Source organism: Alosa sapidissima, chromosome 17 (genome assembly GCF_018492685.1).
Source record: "Alosa sapidissima isolate fAloSap1 chromosome 17, fAloSap1.pri, whole genome shotgun sequence".
In the NCBI taxonomy this organism is placed as follows: Eukaryota; Metazoa; Chordata; class Actinopteri; order Clupeiformes; family Clupeidae; genus Alosa; species Alosa sapidissima.
Window position 1 is genome coordinate 33392447 of NC_055973.1, and position 22419 is coordinate 33414865.

A 22419-nucleotide genomic window follows, 5' to 3' on the forward strand; every position below is an offset into this window, starting at 1 on the left:
GGTTTCTTCTGACGAGGGTTTTGATGGTGATTTGTTCCACTCTTTGGTGATCGATATCAAAGCTGTTGACACATCTGTATTGACTGGGCGTCAGCGTCCGTCCGGCTGTTGGTCATGCGTCTGAAATGCTCATGCTCTGCTGCTCTGGATGGACTCTCGGGCCACTGCACACAGACTCAGGACACACAGACTCAGGACACACAGACTGCACACGGACTCAGGACACAGGGACACACAAACTGCACACGGACTTTGTACTTATTGTCTGAAATTGTCACTTTTTTTTCTGCCACTTACAGGATTTTATTCATAGAGAAATTGGCAAGAATATTCATGTTCTTTTAGAGCATTTGACATTACACCATGAAACAGTATTTATATCACACTATACTGTACAGTCAAGCATGACCACTACTTTAGAAATGAAATAGTCAACAACACTATTAACATAGGCCTGAGCCATAGGTCTGAGCTCAACACTATTAACATAGGTTATGGTTATGGTTATGGTTATGGATTTAGCAGACGCCTTTGTCCAAAGCGACACATAAATACAAAACAACATAATAATATTTAAAAATGAACAGGGAACAGATTAAAATGTAGGTCAAATATAGTAAGGAGAATAGTTGTAGTACACAATAATATCAATTCAAGCAATAGCCTAATAAAAAGCAATGTAAAAAAGGGGAAAGGCAATAATAAAACAATAATGTCAATTCAATCAATAATATAAAAACAATGACATGCTAAGACTACATTAAGGAGAATATCAATAATAAACAATAATGTCAAATTAATTAACAGCCCAATTAAAATAAAACAACATTATATAAACCATAACACATAAGCGCTTAAACAACTAAGTATATGTTGAATAGGAATGTCTTTAGACCCCTCTTAAACGACCCAAAACTACCACAGGAACGGAGAGCACTGGGCAGTTCATTCCACCAACATGGAACCACTGAAGAAAAGAGTCTGGAATTAGACCCAGTTTTCATGACTGGTCGACACAACATACGCTCACCAGAAGACCGCAGTGGGCGGTTGGGGATGTAAGGCTTGATTATTGAATTAAAATAACTAGGATTAGGTCCTATAGGCCAAAGTGAGAGATTTAAATTTAATTCTGGCTACTATAGGGAGCCAATGGAGAGTAACTAGGAGAGGAGTTACATGTGTCCTCTTTGGCTGATTGAAGACCAGGCGTGCTCCAGCATTTTGAATCAGCTGTAATGATCTTGTTACACAAGCGGGTAAGCCAGCTAATAGTGAATTACAATAGTCCAGTTTAGAGATGACCATGGTCTGAACAAGAAGTTGTGTGGAATCTTGTGTCAGATAAGGTCTGATCTTCCTAATGTTGTAAAGCATAAACCGACATGATTTTGCAATAGAAGCTATATGCTCAGAGAAGTTAAGTCGGTCATCAATTACAACGCCCAAGTTTCGTGCCGATCTAGTTGGGGTCAGTGAAGTTGAGTCAAGCTGGATGTTAATCTGTTGGGGAATAGCTGTTTTAGCTGGAAACACCAAAAACTCTGTTTTTGAGAGATTAAGCTGAAGGTGCCGATCTTTCATCCAGGCTGAAATATCCTTAAGGCATGCAGAAATCCGGTGGGAAACGCTAGAGTCATCAGGTGGGAAAGACAGGTAAAGTTGAGTGTCGTCTGCATAACAGTGATAGTGATATCACCTAAGGAAGTGGTGTAAATAGAGAAAAGCAAGGGTCCTAATACTGATCCCTGAGGCACACCTGTGGTGAGGTCATGAGACTTAGATACCTGTCCCTGCCAAGACACGTTGAAAGAACGCCCTTTAAGGTAAGATTCAAACCAGTCAAGAGCTTTTCCAGAAATTCCCAGTTCAGATAGTATAGATAGGAGAATGTCATGGTTAACAGTATCAAAGGCTGCAGATAAATCTAGTAGAATTAATACTGATGACTGAGCAGAGGACTTAGCTACTCTCAATGCTTCAGTCACAGACAGAAGAGCAGTTTCAGTAGAATGACCACTCTTGAAACCAGACTGCATAGGGTCTAGTAGATTATTCTGATGAAGAAAGTCACAAACTTTCTCCAAAACCTTTGACAAGAAAGGAAGAAGGGAGACAGGTCTGTAGTTCTTCACCTCAGTTGGATTAAGTGTACTTTTCTTTAGCAGAGGTGTAACCCTAGCCTGTTTAAAAGAATAAGGAACTATTCCAGAACTGAGTGAAGCATTAAATACATGTGTGACTGCTGGTAGAACAGCACATAGGTCTGAGCTCAACACTATTACTGTAACATAGGCCTGAGCCATAGGTCTGAGCTTGGCAGTGGGCAGATATTTGAAGGTGATTCCCTTATGAAGGTACCCAGCAGAATGGAACTGCAGATATTTCAGTTGGTTTTAGATTCATTTATTTGGAGGCCTGAGAGGACAGAATGACCCCTCCTCTTCTTTTCTTTTGGACTTCAGGATAATGAGATCATTGGATCAGATCAGCTGGTCACTGCATACCTATGTGGATCAGACTGGCCAGTTAGCTGGGCACTGCATATGTGGATCAGACTGGCCAGTTCGCTGGTGATTCAACAATCACATTTTCACAGTCAAAACCTTTGTCATTTAAGTTTTTGGAACAGTTTCTTCACATCCATATCAGTGTAAATGGGGTTTCTTACAGCATGAATTATTGACATATTAAATTACAGATCCTAGTGTGCAAAAGTCTTTAAAATGTAGAGATTTTACTTTTGACCAAAAGCCAGCGTGTTCTCGTCTTAATAATGACAGCTGAACAGAGACAACTGCTGGTCTACCTGACTGGCATTAGACGTCTGGCCAAAACCTCCACATATGTCTGCTGGGTAGCATTTGAAACCTTTAAAGATTATGCACATTGCCAAGGCTTGTATGGGTCAGCTAATGGCATAGATGCCACATTAGCCTTAGCAGGCGAATAACTTCATGTAAGATGATGGAGTCACGTTTCATCATGCCGGTTAAGTAATCCATAAAAAAAGGGCTAACGCTCTTCACAGCTTGATTTATTCACAACTTGGTGCTAAAACCTCCTGAGCATCAAAATAAACTTTAGAAGTAAAGGCTAGCACTCGCAATTATTTTTTTATTTCTACACGTGAAGTAATCCACCATTTTTCTGCCTGCCTGCTGTCATGTCTCTCTCTTGATTTATGAGCTAGTCAAGTCCTGGCTGGCATATCCGGCCCAATTGTCCTCATGCAGGTCTCTGACTAAGTGTTTGCTGACTAGAGGCCAACCAAGTGTATCAATGGAATCCAATTCACAGTTGTTTATACAGTTGAACACACTGGACAAGGCAGGCTGTGATTGGACAAGGCAGGCTGTGATAGGACAAGGCAGGCTGTGATAGGACAAGACAAATGTCAAATTAGATGAGATCCTTCTGGACTCTTTGAGCTGTGAGTCATAAGAACATGTGGCTGAGCATTGTGTCTTTAATCAGAGAAAACAGGGAATGGACTACTTATCTTGACCAATGTTGTTAACTCGTGCTGATTGTGTTTTTACCAAAATGGTTTATATGCAAAGCAGCATTTGGTTAAAGCCCAAGTACTTAATGTGAAGAGTAAGGCAAACCTTACAATAACTAAAAGGTAAAGGAATGTGCCATTTTTAAACAAATAAGGTTTAACCGTGACTTGACTAAAGAAATGAGGGGTGTAGGGGACTTTTAACTGGAAATGCGTTACAAGAGAATGTAAAGGATTTTCCCAGGATGATTTTGCTTAACAACCTGTTTAGTCAAATCCAAACGCTTGAGGTGCTTAGTGACTGACAGTTGGTCCAACACCAGCAGCGGAGCAGCAGAGTGGTGGATCTTCGCACACACTCTCCTTGCACACACTGTTCTAATTGCATATTTAAGTCATCTCATCTCATGCCTGCACTTGTCATCATCTCAGTTATATCATGCCTGAGCATGTCATCATCTCTGATTGACCTTTCTCTCCCTCCCTCTCTCTCTCCCTCCATCTCTCTCTCTTTCTCTCTCTCTCTCTCTCTGTATGTGAGTGTGTGTGTGTTTTGTAGTGTGTTGAATCGCATGGAAACCCATGATGAAAAGTCTTGGATTTGACCTGACATTAAAATAATCCAGTGTTGAGAGTGCTGTCATGCACAATGTTTGATCTCTATTTTTTTTTGTTTTGACGAGCTAACTACCTGCTCTGCAAGTCTTGACAGAATGAAGGCAGCAACGTTCACACTCTGCATCTGAACCCTAACCCAACGTTCACACGTCTCGGCATCTGAACCCTAACCCAACGTTCACACATCTCTGCATCTGTGAACCCTAACCCAACGTTCACACGTCTCTGAATCTGTGAACCCTAACCCAACGTTCACACGTCTCTGCATCTGAACCCTAACCCAATCTGTGGTGTTTGAATCCCAGTTTCTGCTGCATGATCAGGACCTAAGTACTGTGTTTAGATGGCTGTTTGTGACACTATCAAATAGGCCTATTCATTCATACTGGTAAGCTAACTGATTGTTAGCATTAGTACAGTTTTTAAAAATAGTTGGTTATAGAATTGTTATTGTTATTTCTAAACATTTTCATCTATGGCAATGCAAGTGGCTTATACTTGCAGCACTAATAGGATGTTAGGTGAGACATTTCCAAGTGAAATGATGCCATGCCTAATCCAGCTGTTAGCCATGCCAGTAAATAAGTACGTTTGGGTGGATGGGATGAGAACAACAAGAGCCTGTGAGTTCCTTTCAGGGCGCTGACTGTTTGTGGAAGAGAGGAGCCTGCCCGTCCGCCTGCCTGCGCAAACAAGCCGTTGCTGAGCAGAGAGACAAGCTGGCCCACGTCCAGTCACGCCTGGCCCAGAGCTGGCCCACGTCCGGTTGCCACTGGTCACGCCTGGCCTGGGCAGGGCTAGGGTTAGCACCCCCATAGGGAATCCAGCACTTCAGTGGCTGGGGAGACAGCACACACGGGAGGGGCAAGGTGGCTGACTAGCCACTCTCTGTGTCAGGCTGAAGGCCTATGGCAGACAGCTTGTGTTAAGGCTGCATTTGTTTGCTGGAAACTTCTGCGACGGCTTTCATGGTCTGGTATGTCTGTGTGACTGCAGCTGTCTCGTGGGTGTCATTAAGTGGAGTGGGTTGGACCACCGCTTGCTCTGTCACAGATATCCTATGTTTGTAATGGATTACAATAGGAACCCCATTAAAGAGTATGCACTGTTGGAACCCCATTAAAGAGTGTGCACCTTTGGAACACCTTGCTGCATTGCCCTGGTTTTCACACTTTATTACGACATGTCAAACTGACGGTGCTGAACAGAGAAGTGAAAAGGAAAACTGAGAGAGAGATAGAGAGAGAGAGAGAGAGAGAGATGAGTTGAGAGAGAGCCGTTGCAGTAATGTATGATGCATGATGTTTTGTTTTATGTCTTTACACACTACTACGTACATGTATGCTTTGGCAATACAAATTGTATTTTTTGTCATGCCAATAAAGCTCAATTGAATTGAATTGAATTGAGAGAGAGTTGAGTTGAGTTGAGAGAGAGTTGAGAGAGACAGAGAGAGAGAGAGAGAGAGTTGAGAGAGAGAGAGAGACAGACAGAGAGAGAGAGAGAGAGAGTTGAGAGAGAGAGAGTTGAGTTGACAGAGAGAGAGTTGAGAGAGAGAGAGAGTTGAGTTGAGAGAGAGAGTTGAGTTGACAGAGAGAGAGAGTTATTTTTGTCACGTGTTTTGAGAATGAATCCGATCAAGGACAGGGGTTTTACTGCAGACATATAAATGATGCCAGATAATGCTACTAATTTATAATATTCCCATAAACAGATAATGCTACTAATGCCTAATATTCTCATAAAACAGAATTATAGAATTATTTGTCAAATGGTATCAAGGCCAAGTGAAGAGAAAAAGGGGGACAAGAGAGGTATCCAGATGTCCAGTGTGGGTCAAGTTGCTCTAGATCGTGTCCCTCTTCCCAGGGACTTGACTTCCCATTGACAAGTAGAAAAGCAGCTTTGAGAGAGTACAGCTGTGTTGATACAGCCGCACTAGAGCCAAGAGCACACACACACACACACACACAGACACACACACACACCCACACCAACAGACACACACACACACACACACACACACCAACAGACACACAGCACTTCAGCCGCACCAGAGCACACAGACACACGCAAAAAAAAGCTCCACACAGCGGGAGGTACGCTGTCTATATGCAGCGAAGCGGCGGTCATATAGGTTTAGTCAGATTTTTTTTTTTTTTTTTTCTTTTTCGCATGCCCAAATTTCCGTCAATGATTCCCGGGACACTGAAAGACCGGGGTACACGAAACTTGGTTTTAATTTTTAACTATAGTTAAAAATTAAAAAGCAAAAAATTAGGTGTTTTAATTACAATATCTCTGGCTGACAAGGCCAAAACTGCACGAAATTAAAAGTGTAGGATCATTATGACACCCTCCGAATGCATGCCAAGTTTTGTGTACTTTCGTTCATGGGGGGCCTTACAATAAAATAATTTATGTGTACATTTAGTGACGTACACCAACAAGGATTCCCGGGACACTGAAAGACCAGGGTACACAAAACTTGGTGGGCATGTACCCCCACATGGATAGCATGGAACCGTCATTTTTCGTTTTGATCTGTAGCCCCCCCCCTCCTGGACTGGACCCCCCGAAAGGAGGGTAGGACAGACACAGTTCTCTGTGAATATCTTGAGAACTGTAGGGCCTAGGATGACCATTTATTTCCGTATGTTTGCCTCCAGGGGTCATGTTAACCCATTTCATGTGCACACATGTGCACAAACAGATACACACACACACACACACATATATTCACAGTAATCATACGTATGACACATACTCACACAGTAGACATATGTACGCTTGCATGCACAGGCACATACGCAGGCACACACACAAGCACGCACACACACACACACACACACACACTCACACACACACACACACACACCCACACACATAACATAAACATAACACAAACAATCAAGAATTTCTCAGAATTATGAACAGGCAAGATGGAGGTGGGGTTGTGTAAAATGAATTTTACATGTGAAATCTATGAACTAATCATGTTTTGGTACTTGTTGTCTAGCAGATACCAGTGAGAATTGAGTATGGATAATGCAATTTAGTGAGACAGTTAGAATCATATAGGCCTTTCAGCGTGATTTCTTTTTGTGGAAAAAATGTGCTGGACTGGGCGGCAGTCATATTTTGTACCGCTCTGCGGTACATCTAGTTTAGTCAGTTGTTTATCTGTTTAACAGTTTGCCCGTGAAGAGGATGTGTAGCAACTGAAAGCATAACATGTTAAGACTTTAAGCTCCTCACACACATTTATTCACAAGAACGCAAACACACACCATGAGCATGTAATCCCCAAACACATCACTCTGCTCTTCACTTAGCCATTACAGTGACACACACGTTGTCAGTCAGCTTGTAATAAATGGCAACACAGAAGTGAGTAGGGAAAGTGCTTGGTGGTTTGAATGGGTGTTTATTCAGTGCGGTTCTGTTTTCTTTCCACTACATAAACGGCCTGTTGTGTTGTGTTTCCCACGTCTGCTGTGGTGGTCTCCTCATTTAATATTGTTTCTGTTTGGCGTTTTTAATGCAGATGGACTTTTCTCTGTCTCTCTCTCTCGCAGTGTGCCAGGGATTAAGCAATAAGCTGACCTTGCTGGGCCAGTACGATGACCACTACAGGAACCTGGTGCGGATGTTCAGCAATTGCACCGTTGTGCTGGAGAACCTGGAGATTACCTACATCCAGGAGCACCACGATCTCTCCTTCCTCAGGGTTGGTGGATGCAGCACCATTGGCAACAAGAATTAGCATATAGTCCAAGAGCCCTTTAGCATAGCCTCTAGAATCTAAGGTCTTGGCTGTCCAAATACACAAAAAGTTGGTTCTGAATTGTTAGTGTCATGTTTCTGAAAAGGGCTCTTGGACATTGTTAATTCTCCGTTGATGACTAATAGGCTCTCGTCTCACCAACTGAGATGTTGAACTAAAGAAAAAAAGGAGGAATCACTTGAACACAGGTGTGGAGGTTCCTTATTTTTTATTTAAAAAAAGACCAGCTGCACAGACCAGAAATAAAACAAAATAAGGAACCTCCATACCTGTGTGGTCAAGTGACTCCTCCCTCTCTTTACATAATCGGTCCTCTCCCGTGGAGCACAGGATTGGCCATCAGAAGCATGGTGGAATACATGTTTAAATCATTAGATCAAAATCAAATATTTACAAAAAGCATTAACATTGTAGGGCCAGTCAGTTCTGACCAAAAACTACAACAGGATGCAAACACAACACAAGAGTTACAAACTACAACAGGATGCAAACACAACACAAGAGTTACAAACTACAACAGTATGCAAACACAACACAAGAGTTACAAACTACAACAGGATGCAAACACGACACAAGAGTTACAAACTACAACAGGATGCAAACAAAACACAAGAGTTACAAACTACAACAGGATGCAAACAAAACACGAGAGTTACAAACTACAACAGGATGCAAACACATCCTGTTACAGATCCTATTACATATAATATCAGTTGCAAGAGTCTGCAGTTGCACATCAACAATAGTTTGAGGATGTATTACAGGACGGACACTATCTAAGATTGTATCAATGTTTTAGGACGTGTGATGACATTATCTGATCAAGACACTTTTCATAACATCATGTTGGAAACCTGAATAGATGCTTAGATCAACTAACTCTATTGTGCCTTGTAGAGTTGTGAATTCAACAAGATCAAGCTATAACTAGAAAAGCAATTCCAAGGAATTACCAGTGCATGAAAATGCAAAAGTTGTGATGTAAAATATCATGTATAGTTAAAATAGATAATACAGAGATGGTTACTATGGTGATGCTAGGATAGACATGGTGGTTGCTAGATAGATAGTTTAATGATAGTTTAAAAGTAGACCATTTAAAAGTTGAATGTAGATAGTTTAAAAGTTGTTGATAGACAGCTAATTTAATAGATAGATAGTTTAATGATAGTTTAAAAGTAGACCGTTTAAAAGTTGAATGTAAATAGTTTAAAAGTTTTTGACAGACTGAAAGTTTAAAGAATGTTGATATTCAAATAGTTTAATGGCTGTGTATAGGTAGATACTTGACGATAACTGAAAGTTGGAATGTCTCTAATGTTTGCTAGCAGTTATGCTAACAATGTTAACTAAGCTAACCATGCTATTTAAGTAACTTAGCTAAAGTTTTCTAGCAGTTTTGCTAAAAAAGCTAACAATACTATGTTAACAATGCTAACCATTGCTACTTCGCTAATGTTTTCTAGCATTTTTCCTAAAAATGCTAACTATGCTAACCATGCTCCTTAGCTAACTTAGCTAATGTTTTCTAGCAGTTTTGTTAAAAATGGTAACTATGCTAACTAGCTACAGTGGGTAGGAGTCGTAGTTGATGACAAGTGATAGTTACAATGGCTGAACAGTTAAAAAGTTTAGTAGTTTAAAGGGTTTCATTGTTTAACAGTGAATTATTGTAGTGAGGACTTTTATGAAACAAAATGTGGGCAGAGGAAACCGTTGAACAGGATGCGTAGTCTTAAGAAAGCCAGTTTGTATGCTTAAAGCCTGAGACAGACAGTTGCTGCAGGTGGCCTGAACACCTGGCATAGGATTCCAATTGCTTAATGGCCGTATTGTGATGTCACAATCGGCAATGTTAAGTCTATGGGGATTTTTAAAAAGTTTTTCATTAATAGTTTTAGTAAAAGTATGAAAAAGTTGAAAAGTAGTAACCTGGTCCATTTGAAGACCTACGTTACAAAGTTTAAACGAAGTTTCTAAGTTAAACGGTTCAAGAGAGATTGCGTACAGAAAAAGTGGTAAGCGGAATAATAATAAGAAGCCTAGGAAGAACAGTACAGTGCATTTTCATGCACTGTAAAAAAGCAGACAAAAACGTGGTTGCTCATTAGACTATATTCACTAAAGACAAATATTTGGAATGAATAGGCTATAATTGGGTAGGTGTTGAACCCCTTTAAAAATCAGATTTTTGCATTTTTGGTATCCTTAGGATACCAAAAATGAAAGACTTAGTCAACATTTCTTAGTCAACATTTCTGGATAATAAAAAATGGCCGCCAAAAAATAAGAATAGCATCCTCCCGCACCTAATGAGTCGATTTTCATGTTTTTGCTATCAAATCATAGGTTTTATACCAGTGCTTACATTAGAACGAGTCAGTCTATTTAGGCATGCATTCCAACCAATGAGAGTGCATGGAGTTGATAGGCTCCTGCAATAATTAATTGATTAAATATAATTGATTAATTCATTAGTGATTAATTGTTGGTTCGTTGATTGAGTTATTGATTGATTGATTCATCAGATGTTTCAGTAGCATCTATTGTCTCTACTTGGTTCAGTCAGACAGGCAAATAAAGTGACATGTCACTGATTTATCGTTTTAAAGAGCATCGAGGAAGTGAGTGGCTACGTGCTGATCGCCGTCAACTTTGTGGAGACGATCCCGCTGGAGAACCTGAGGCTGATTCGAGGCCACTCGCTCTACGAGAACCGCTTCGCCCTCACCATCATGTCCAACTACGACCGCAACTTCTCCTCGCCCACCATCAACATCACCCGCGGGCTACGCCAGCTGCCCCTGCGCAGTCTCTCAGGTCAGAACCGGCCTCTCAGGTCAGAACCGGTCAGAACCGGCACAAATGTCTCATTCTCATTACCGAAACATTGAGTCTCTCCACCGCAACAGGCCCTCAATTGTTGCGGTGGATGATAATGGTGTTGCGGAGGATGAGTGACCTTAAACATTCTTGCTAACTGTGGAAGCACCATGAGGGTTAGCTAAACTTTCCCGGACTTTTTAAATTTAGACCATAATGGGGTAATAATACAGAATTAAAACGGCAACATTTTCTAAAACTTCACAAAAACTCATGTTTCGGTAATGAGAACAAAAAAGTTGTGTAGGTACTATGACAAACAACATTTTAACTTTTACCTGGAGAGAAAAAATAAGAACTGCTTACCTAGTAGCCATCTTGAGTGTCACAGTCAATTATGTCCCTTCCAACAAAATTCCTTGAAAATGTTCCTTGAGGACTTAAATAATGATTGAAAATTGTTGCGGAGGATGAGAAAATTGGTCTTGGACACATTTATATTCCTTATTATTATCACAACATTTACCAATGATCACCAAATACCACATGTTTCTTTACTGTAAATGTTTATAGAATAACATGCACTAAAGCTTTTTCTTTTTTTTGATATTTTTAAATAATAAAAATATTATTAATATTTCCATCTCAAAGACCCCAAATCCAGTCATGGACATGTTGCTGTAATGAGAAATTTCCCCTTAAATGTGGAAAAAACAACAAAATTGGTATTTATGAGGATATTTGAAATCATGTGCCAAATAGTACATGGAGAGATGTTTATAACCATATCCTTCTTATTTTGATAACATTTACTTTTATCGTCCCAAATGGCCTCTCAGGTCAGAACCGGCACAACCGGGTCAGAACCGGCACAGATGGCACATATAGGATTGAAGAGTGGGCAAAGACACATAGAGAACTCATGCTTGTATTATCATAGAGAACTCATGCTAAGACCATATTATAGAGAACTCATGCTAAGACCATATTATACTAGAGAACACATAGAGAACTCATGCTAAGACCATATTATAGAGAACACATAGAGAACTCATGCTAAGACCATATTATAGAGAACACATAGAGAACTCATGCTAAGACCATATTATAGAGAACTCATGCTAAGACCATATTATACTAGAGAACACATAGAGAACTCATGCTAAGACCATATTATAGAGAACACATAGAGAACTCATGCTAAGACCATATTATAGAGAACTCATGCTAAGACCATATTATAGAGAACACATGCTTGTATTATCATAGAGAACTCATGCTAAGACCATATTATAGAGAACACATGCTTGTATTATCATAGAGAACTCATGCTAAGACCATATTATACTAGAGAACACATAGAGAACTCATGCTAAGACCATATTATAGAGAACTCATAGAGAACTCATGCTAAGACCATATTATAGAGAACGCATGCTTGTATTATCATAGAGAACTCATGCTAAGACCATATTATAGAGAACTCATGCTAAGACCATATTATAGAGAACACATGCTTGTATTATCATAGAGAACTCATGCTAAGACCATATTATAGAGAACACATAGAGAACTCATGCTAAGACCATATTATAGAGAACTCATGCTAAGACTATATTATAGAGAACTCATGCTAAGACCATATTATAGAGAACTCATAGAGAACTCATGCTAAGACCATATTATAGAGAACTCATGCTAAGACCATATTATAGAGAACTCATGCTAAGACCATATTATAGAGAACACATGCTTGTATTATCATAGAGAACTCATGCTAAGACCATATTATAGAGAACACATAGAGAACTCATAGAGAACTCATGCTAAGACCATATTATAGAGAACTCATGCTAAGACCATATTATAGAGAACTCATAGAGAACTCATGCTAAGACCATATTATAGAGAACACATAGAGAACTCATGCTAAGACCATATTATAGAGAACTCATGCTAAGACCATATTATAGAGAACTCATGCTAAGACCATATCATAGAGAACTCATGCTAAGACCATATCATAGAGAACTCATGCGAAGACCATATTATAGAGAACTCATGCTAAGACCATATCATAGAGAACTCATGCTAAGACCATATTGTATCTTCTGACATCACCATTGAAAGTGTCTGTACAAAATGCTGTTGCCTGAGTACAGTATGTTAGTGTTGCCTGAGTACAGTATGTTAGTGTGATTTCACATTCAGTGTGTCATATGCGAGTTTGTATGTCACAGCATCAAGTCATATGAAGTTTGAATCTGGAGATTGTTAAATTCAAGCACCATAGATTGAAATGATAAAAGCTAAACGAGAAGCCATTACCTTGCTCACCGGGGATTCATAAGTGATATTTTCTTGATATGCGTGTGTGTGTGTGTGTGCAGAGCATCAAGTGACCTTTGTGTGTTGTTTTTGTTCCACTAAAGAAATCCTCCATGGGGGCGTGAAAATCACGCATAACCATCTACTGTGTAACATCGACACCGTCCAGTGGAAAGACATTGTGAACAGTGGAGATTTGGTGTCCATCAAATCAAGTTTTGCCAGTTTCTGTGAGTGCATTATATTATATTATATTATATTATATTAGGCCTACTGGTTAGCACTTCGGACTTGTAACCGAAGGTTTGTCGGGTCAATCCCGACCAGTAGGCACGGCTGAAGTGCCCTTGAGCAAGGCACCTAACCCCTCACTGCTCCCCGAGCGCCACTGTTGTAGCAGGCAGCTCACTGCGCCGAGATTAGTGTGTGGTTCACCTCACTGTGTGTTCACTGTGTGCTGAGTGAGTTTCACTAATTCACGGATTGGGATAAATGCAGAGACCAAATTTCCCTCAAATTTGTAGTGTGTTTTGGTGACTGGTTTCGTTCTTGTTGTGATCCAGGCCAAAGTTGTGACTCAAGTTGCCACAATGGATCCTGTTGGGCACCAGGACCTGAAAACTGCCAAACTAGTAAGTGCTTCCCATTTCTAACGTTGTCACACCAGATCTACAGAGATAGTGTATCTGAATTTGCTATATGTAGCAATCATTGACTCTCCGTACAAAGTGTCAGTGATGCTAAGTATTAGCATAGTGTCAGTGTGAATAGATAATAATAACCCTAATTTTGAAAATCTTAAAAATATGGGAAATGTGGGAACATCGGACCGATCCCGTCTATACTGCTAGCCCCATGTGTTTGCTATACTGCTAGCCCCATGTGTGTGCTAAGTGCTGACTCCGTCTATACTGCTAGCACCATGTGTGTGCTAAGTGCTGACTCTTGGCCAAATGATGCTGATGCTGGCTCTGTCTTATTAGAGTCTCTATTGTGTGTGTGTGTGCGTGTGCTAAGTGACTCTTGGCCAAATGATGCTGGTGCTGGCTCTGAGTCTCAGTATTGAGGCAATTGCTCTGAGTCTCAGTATTGAGGCGATTGCTTTTGCTGTTCTCTCTCCACAGTGACCAGGCTGGTGTGTGCTGACCAGTGCTCACGGCGCTGTAAGGGGCCCAAGCCCAGCGACTGCTGCAATGAGAACTGTGCTGGGGGCTGCACAGGGCCGTACGCCTCCGACTGCTTCGTGAGTTACACCACCCTGACGCAGCATGAGCCCATGAGTTACACCACCCTCACACAGTGTGTGCTCATGAGTTACACTACCCTCACACAGCATGTGCTCATGAGTTACACCACCCTCACACAGCATGTGCCCATGAGTTACACTACCCTCACACAGCATGTGCTCACGCACTGTGATCCATAAGCAGAATCCACGAGGCATGTGCTCATGCATGGCTGGTCTCGTAGACCTTTAGTGCCATTATGTTATTTCTGATAACCATGATGTTATTCATGACAGCACAGTCGCATCATTTGTTTATGGCTTCCATATAAGAGTTGAAAGCACAGTCGCATCATTTGTTTATGGCTTCCATATAAGAGTTGAAAGCACAGTCGCATCATTTGTTTATGGCTTCCATATAAGAGTTGATATGGATGCTTCTGCTCTGGGACATCTCTAATGGATGCTACTGCTCTCATACTCTTTTCACCTCTGCAGGCCTGTAAGGACTTCCGAGATGGTGGCACTTGTAAGCATATGTGTCCCCCTCTCATGTTGTACGACCCCAAGACCCACCAGCTCGTCCACAACCCTCAGGCCAAATACAGCTTTGGGGCCACCTGCGTCAAGACCTGTCCCCGTAAGTCAGTCTCTGGGATGTATGTCTGCACATGCCTACACCGTTCTTGTGTTATTGGCAGTTAAAGTAGGCCGGTGCGGTTTGGTAAAGGTTAAAGGTTAAAAGGTTCAGTGGCGCTAGGGTAGCTAGCTCAAGGCAGCTAATGGAAACCTATTGTGTAGGCCTACGGTAGCCTAAATTGAGTTATTTTTGTTAATTATGCATGATTTACGATATTTAATACATTTTCCCAGTGGTAACAGCCCCGAACCCCCTCTAATGTTTGGTTTTTATGTATGAAAAAATGTTTGACCTGTCGCAAGTTCACCAAGCTCCCAATCTCATTCCATAAGCCTAGAGCGCTCTTTCGCAGCTGTAGATGGTAATGATTCATGTAGGGTTCATGTCAATTCATACTGACTAATATTTAAAAACATGTTACATTATATATATTTTGATAGGACCAGCCAAACTATGAAAACTTATTTTGTGTGTGACTTATAGTCCGGAAAATATGGTATTTTGGACTTCGAACCTTGGTCCCTGTGGACACTCGGACCCGTGCATGGTGTTGGCGCTGTAGCCTGTTGCGCCACAGCAGCCCAAACGTGTTTGTGTTTTTGTCCTGCTTCTCTCTCTCTCAGATAACTATGTTGTGACGGACCACGGGGCATGTGTGCGTACCTGCAGCAGCAACACCTTTGAGATGGAGGAGAACGGCATCCGCAAGTGCAAGCAGTGTGACGGCCCCTGCCCCAAAGGCATGGACTTACCAATACCATAGAAATCACCAGATATCACATGCACTTACCAATACCATAGAAATCACCAGATATCACATGCACTTACCAATACCATAGAAATATCAATACCATAGAAATCACCAGATATCACATGGACTTATACCATAGAACTCACCAGATATCACATCAGTGATATTGCTTTTCATGATTCCACAATGGCTAAATGGATCATTGGTTGGTCACTTATTGTGATCAACCTCTTAATGTTACAGTTTTTTTCTGATTGCTTAAGCACATTTTTTGTAACTATGGCTTTTTTTGCAAAACTCTACACACAAATAGGAAAACCTTTCACCCAATCAGCAAAACATTGTAGTTCTCTTGCAAAAGCTAACACACCTTGCTTACAGTTTTTTCGGAATGCTTAAACACAACTGTGATTCTTATAGCACAATTCCTAAAACTATTAATACTTATAGCAAAACCACTCACTGAGTTCGCAAAACTAAAAGCACAAACACTGCTTTGCACACAGTTTGCAATTTTGTAACACACACTTTGCACAACTGTAGGCACAATTCACTGCACAGCACTCTTTTTGCGGAACTGTAAACACAACTCACTGCTTTACACTCAATTTCCAAATGATCAACACACTCCTAGCAGAACTATACACATGTATGGCTATTATTTACACTAGTTTCACTCTGGCACACTTTCTCATGTGAAAACTGTTTTAGATAATTAGTTCACTTTGCAATCAGCCTAAGCACTATAAATAAGCCACAGGTAATGTACAATGGAGAGAATGACAAGGAGGTGAAGTTAGAGGAAGAGGACAAGGAGGAGCAAGAGGAGGATGGGGAGGGGGAAGAGGAAGGGTAAGAAGAGAAATAAATAGCCCTTTAGGCAAAAAAAACAGTCTACATGTGGGGATATTGTCATGTCAGGCCTGGATACGGCATTCCAGAAGATATTTTCCCCGGTGCCTTTGACTAGGATATTGCATGTGATGTAGACGAAATTTTGAGAGAGACGACCCGATGTAGACTGATTTGTTTTGTCTCAGTGAAATGCTATTTTGTGTTTTGACTTGGAAAAACACACTTGTGTTTGTTTTGTTGTGTGTAAATAAACACTAATACTTGAAGTTTGGATCCCTGTATGTTTATTACAAAAGTATGACCTCAAACTGACATACAGTAGTCTACCTTGTGCAAGATACCTGACGAAGACCTCTGGTCGAAACGTTGTGTTAATAAACCACTCTGGGAGCTTATAGAAACAGTGTGCGGGTATCTTTTTATTTTTCAATTGTCGGCTAAACCTTTTACCCAGCACCTGTTTAAATTTGGAGATGTGCGTGCACTCCACTCTTTGATTACTTAAAACTGTAATAATTTAGTGGGTTACTTAAAACTGCGGTTGAGTGTGCTCTACAGTCTGCCCACTCAAACCACAGCACGCTACACACATCACGCTACACGCTACACACATCACGCTACACACAGCACGCTACACGCTACACACAGCACGCTACACACATCACGCTACACACAGCACGCTACACACAGCACGCTACACACATCAAGTTACACACATCACGCTACACACAGCACGCTACACAAATCACACTACACACAGCAAGCTACACACATCACGCTACACACAGCACGCTACATACATCACACTACACGCAACACACAGCACGCTACACACATCACGCTACACACAGCACGCTACACACAGCATGATACACACATTACGATACACACATAACGCTACATACAGCACGCTACACACAGCACGCTACACACAGCACGCTACACTAACACACTGCACCCGCCTGGCAGAACAGCAGCAGTGTTGAGACGGGTCATCATTTCACACAATGATTTTGGAAATTATATTTTGAGGTAAAATGGGGCCTTTAAACAATTCTGTGTTTTTTTAATTGCAGTTTGTAATGGGCTTGGAATGGGAAGACTAGCTGGTGTTATGACAATCAACGCAACAAACATCGACTCCTTCAAAAACTGCACCAAGATAAATGGAGACATATCCATTCTGAAGACCTCCTTAAATGGGTAAGGAAACCGATAAGAGTTCCCTCCTCCCAGTCAACTCCCACTGAGTCTTCACCTGCCGTGCTGCCGTATGACTTAAATGCAGAAATCCCATTTGAATGTATTTCAGAGACCCATTCACTAAAACACCAAAGATGGATCCTGTGAAGTTGGACATCTTCAGGACGGTGAGAGAAATCACAGGTACAAGCACTTGGACACTTCGTCTCTCGAGATGTCTTACGGAAAGCAGTTGATAGTAATAGTAATATAGCAAAGTGATACATTTAGTTGCATCTGTTACTGAGGAATTAAAGCTATGCCCATTAATTAATAATGGGCATAGCTTTAATTTAATATACCCATTAAATAATAAATCTCATTCGCTTGTTGTACCAGTTGACCTCTGAGGAACTAAATAATCTAAATAATAAAGTAAATAATCTGTTCCTATCCAATCCCTTCCCATCATCAAAACCATGAAATAGGCTTAGCAACCCCAACCATAAAATAACTCCACCACACGTCTGGCATAGTCCCATGAAATAGGCGTAGCAACCCCAACCATAAAATAACTCCACCACACGTCTGGCATAGTCCCATGAAATAGGCGTAGCAACCCCAACCATAAAATAACTCCACCACACGTGTGACACAGTCCCAGCTACTGAACCATGGAATGCATTTGTTTTAGCTTTCACCACAGCTTTAAAAATTCAGCATGAAATATTCATTTCTGAAGAAAAATGTGAGTGTTTTATATTTGCTGTGATTGACAGGTGACAGGACTAGAGACTGTGTTGTGTGAGAGTGACTGCTTTTCCATTTCTGTAGTACTGGTTATGTTGTGTGTGTGTGTGTGTGTGTGTCTGTATAGGTATGTCTGTCTGTGTGTGTGTGTGTACGTGTGTGTGTGTGTGTGTGTGTGTGTGTACGTGTGTGTGTGTGTGTGTGTGTGTGTGTGTCTGTATACGTATGTCTGTCTGTGTGTGTGTGTGTGTGTGTGTGTGTGTGTGTGTGTGTGTGTGTGTGTACATGTGTGTACATGTGTGTACATGTGTGTGTGTGTGTGTGTGTGTGTGTGACTCCTGCCGCTCACAGCTCCTCTTGGTGTCGATCCTCACAGGCTTCCTGCTGATACAGGCTTGGCCCCACAACCTGACGTCCCTCAGCCCCTTTGAGAACCTGGAGATTATCAGAGGCAGGACCCAGCATCAGTGAGCCTCTCAAATGTGCATTACATTGTGTCTGTGTGTGTGTGTGTGTGTGTGTGTGTGTGTTATCAGAGGCAGGACCCAGCATCAGTTAGCCTCTCAAATGTGCATTACATTGTGTGTGTCTGTGTCTGTGTCTGTGTGTGTGTGTGTGTGTGTGTGTGTGTGTGTGTGTTATCAGAGGCAGGACCCAGCATCAGTGAGCCTCTCAAATGTGCATTACATTGTGTCTGTCTGTGTGTGTGTGTGTGTGTGTGTGTGTGTTATCAGGGCCACGTAGTGTAGTGGCTCCATGGGGCACGTAGTGTAGTAGAGCACGAGGCTCACTCCATGGGGTACATAGAGTAGTGTAGTGTAGTGGCGCTCCATGGGGCACGTAGTGTAGTGTAGTGTAGTGGCGCTCCATGGGGCACGTAGTGTAGTGTAGAGTAGTGTAGTGGCGCTCCATGGGGCACGTAGTGTAGTGTAGTATAGTGGAGTGGCACTCCATGGGGCACGTAGTGTAGTGGCGCTCCATGGGGCACATAGTGTAGAGTAGTGTAGTGGCGCTTCATGGGGCACGTAGTGTAGTGTAGTGTAGTGTAGTGTAGTGTAGTGGCGCTTCATGGGGCACGTAGTGTAGTGTAGTGTAGTGGCGCTCCATGAGGCACGTAGTGTAGTGTAGCGTAGTGTAGTGTAGTGTAGTGGCGCTCTATGGGGCGTGTAGTGTAGTGTAGTGGCGCTCCATGGGGCACGTAGTGTAGTGTAGTGTAGTGGCGCTCCATGGGGCACGTAGTGTAGTGTAGTGTAGCGGCGCTTCATGGGGCACGTAGTGTAGAGTAGTGTAGTGGTGCTTCATGGGGCACGTAGTGTAGTGTAGTGGCGCTTCATGGGGCACGTAGTGTAGTGTAGTGTAGTGGCGCTCCATGGGGCACGTAGTGTAGTGGAGTGGCGCTCCATGGGGCACGTAGTGTAGTGTAGTGGAGTGGCGCTCCATGGGGCACGTAGTGTAGTGGCGCTCTATGGGGCACGTAGTGTAGCGTAGCGTAGTGTAGTGGCACCCCATGGGGCACGTAGTGTAGTGTAGTGTAGTGGCGCTCCATGGGGCACGTAGTGTAGTGTAGTGTAGTGGCGCTCCATGGGGCACGTAGTGTAGTGTAGTGTAGTGCAGTGTAGTGGCGCTCCATGGGGCACGTAGTGTAGTGGCACTCCATGGGGCTCCGCTGAGAGCCTCTCTGGTGACGCTCTGCATCGCATCACATGACTGGGCTGACTCCGTTTTGTCTCCAGGGGAACTGCGAGTTTCGCCGTCCTGCACATCCCACACCTGGAGCACCTGGGCCTTCGCTCGCTGCGGGAGGTCAGTGGGGGCGACGTGGTCGTCCGCTACAACCCGCGCCTCTGCTACATGGGTGACGGAGAGTACTGGAGAAACCTGCTGAGGCTCAAACAGCAGCGGTACGCTGTGGGCCAAAACGCTGACCACGCCACCTGCGGTGAGAACCTGAGTGGTGTGGGTTTGCTTAGCAACACCACGTCTCCATGGTTAGGGCTTGGTGGAGGAGGTGATGGAGTCACTCTAAAGTGGAGTCAGATCGATTTGTTTTTTCTGGATTGCTCTTTTTGTGTGTGAATGCGTATACCAGTTTCTATGTGTAAACCTGTGTGTAAACCACGAATGTGTGTGTGTGTGTGTGTGTGTGTGTGTGTGTGTGTGTGTGTGTGTATTTGTGTGTGTGTGTGTGTGTATGTGTGTGTGTGTGTGTGTGTGTGTGTGTGTGTATGTGTATGTGTGTCTGTGTGTGTGTGTGTGTGTTTTTGTGTGTGTGTGTGTGTACATGTGTGTGTGTGTGTGTGTGTGTGTGTGTGTGTGTATATGTGTGTGTATATGTGTGGGTGTGTGTGTGTGTGTGTGTGCAGAGCTGCGTAACAGCACGTGTGATGACCGCTGCTCGGAGGCGGGGTGCTGGGGCCCTGGGCCCTCCATGTGTCTCAGCTGCCAGCGCTTCAGCCGCAGGGGCCTCTGTGTGGACGCTTGCAGACTGCTGGACGGGTGAGCACAACAACAACAACAACAACATCAACAACAATATCAGTCACCACATGCCGTTTAACAGGCGTGCTGTGTAGGTGTATGTGATAGCAGTAGAAATGCCCTTGCACACAGCAACCATAACAACAGCAGCAGTTCTCATCAGCTCATGCAGTGTTCCAATAAGGACTGTGAAAGGTGAGTCTGAAGGCAGTGGTCAGGCGCCTGGGAACTGACCATGTGACCGTGTGACATTGTGACATTGCTGGCATTGCTGGCATTATGTCATCCGCTGCCCAGTTATTGAATTCAGTGTTGGACAAACGCTCTTTAAACCTCTGGTACAATAGGACTGCAGCGAGCGCAGTCTGGAGGAATGCCTCCGTAATGGGGCTTCTGGTCAGGCTGCTGTTGTTTGCATGCTGCTCTAATGGGTGTCCTGTCTCCGGTCTCCAGGTCTCCGAGAGAGTATGTGCTGAACAAAACCTGTCTGGAATGTGACCCGGAGTGCAAGCCGCAGAACGGCCGTCCGACCTGCTATGGAGCGGTAGGTCCATTTCCTGTCCACGTCTGACACAGTGGACTTCCAGAGGAATGTTTTGCTGTATAGACGAACATGCTAAGCAGCTCACAGCAGAATACTGAGGCTTTGTGTGAGTTTCATCCTCCAGTCTTATGACATCCACAAATCTAATGGTCACATGTTAATGGTGATTAAATATGAATAGATGTGACCAAGGACACGCTCTGCTCTTTAGATCTGTCACAAAACAGATCTAAACTCTTCACTCTTGTGTTCTCAGTGGACATGCTAGGTATGCTAATGGTGACTATATGTGAGTGTATTTTAATAGCGTGACTGTCCATCTAAGCGGTCAGCTGTGTTGCTTTTGCAGGGCCCAGGCCAGTGTGTGGAGTGCCTCCACTTTACCGACGGGCCGCGCTGTGTCCACCACTGTCCCCACAATGTGTTTGGGGAGAACGACAAGCTCATCTGGAAGTACCCTGACCGGAGGAGAGAGTGCCAGCCATGCCACGCCAACTGTACACAAGGGTACGACTATGAGATGCCGCCTTTATTAGTTTACTCACATCCTGACTGACTTACTTAGTAGAACTGTTTTCATTTGTGGGAATGATGGTGTCTATTGCAGCTGTGTTGTATTATTGTGCCGATGTTTTCTCACTTTGGACGACAGTGGCTGGAATCGCTACACTCAGCATTGGATATAAAATAGGAATATGTGCAAAATAAGCAAGATAGTAAACTTGCCTGTATGATGCTTCCATGTCAGGACTGATGACATCAAAAGGTCTGAGGGCAGCTGTTGTTGACCTCTCTGTCCACACAGACTCTGGTCTGTGTGGGACTCATTATTCTGCTGTCTACAAAAACTGATGAATTACAGCAACTTAAAACAGAATCCATCTTCCTAAACCCTCATATGTTCTGATTTAATCTGCAGATGTAGTGGGCCTG

General features: G+C 42.7%; 1 protein-coding gene across 4 annotated transcripts in view; it reads left to right on the top strand.

Moving 5' to 3' along the window:
* Window positions 1-22419, top strand: part of LOC121688530 (epidermal growth factor receptor-like) — a 58454-nt gene that overhangs the window by 15941 nt on the left and 20094 nt on the right. For all 4 annotated transcript variants that reach the window (XM_042068181.1, XM_042068182.1, XM_042068179.1 and 1 more), the window contains exons 2-16: window positions 7702-7853; window positions 10523-10730; window positions 13166-13291; window positions 13625-13693; window positions 14186-14304; window positions 14785-14926; window positions 15550-15666; window positions 17609-17735; window positions 17845-17918; window positions 18841-18931; window positions 20198-20403; window positions 20828-20960; window positions 21396-21486; window positions 21836-21993; window positions 22406-22419. The exon at window positions 22406-22419 is cut by the window's right edge and continues 25 nt beyond it. In XM_042068181.1, coding sequence (XP_041924115.1) covers window positions 7702-7853; window positions 10523-10730; window positions 13166-13291; window positions 13625-13693; window positions 14186-14304; window positions 14785-14926; window positions 15550-15666; window positions 17609-17735; window positions 17845-17918; window positions 18841-18931; window positions 20198-20403; window positions 20828-20960; window positions 21396-21486; window positions 21836-21993; window positions 22406-22419 — 1827 coding nt within the window. The remainder of the gene's footprint in view (window positions 1-7701; window positions 7854-10522; window positions 10731-13165; window positions 13292-13624; window positions 13694-14185; window positions 14305-14784; window positions 14927-15549; window positions 15667-17608; window positions 17736-17844; window positions 17919-18840; window positions 18932-20197; window positions 20404-20827; window positions 20961-21395; window positions 21487-21835; window positions 21994-22405) is intronic.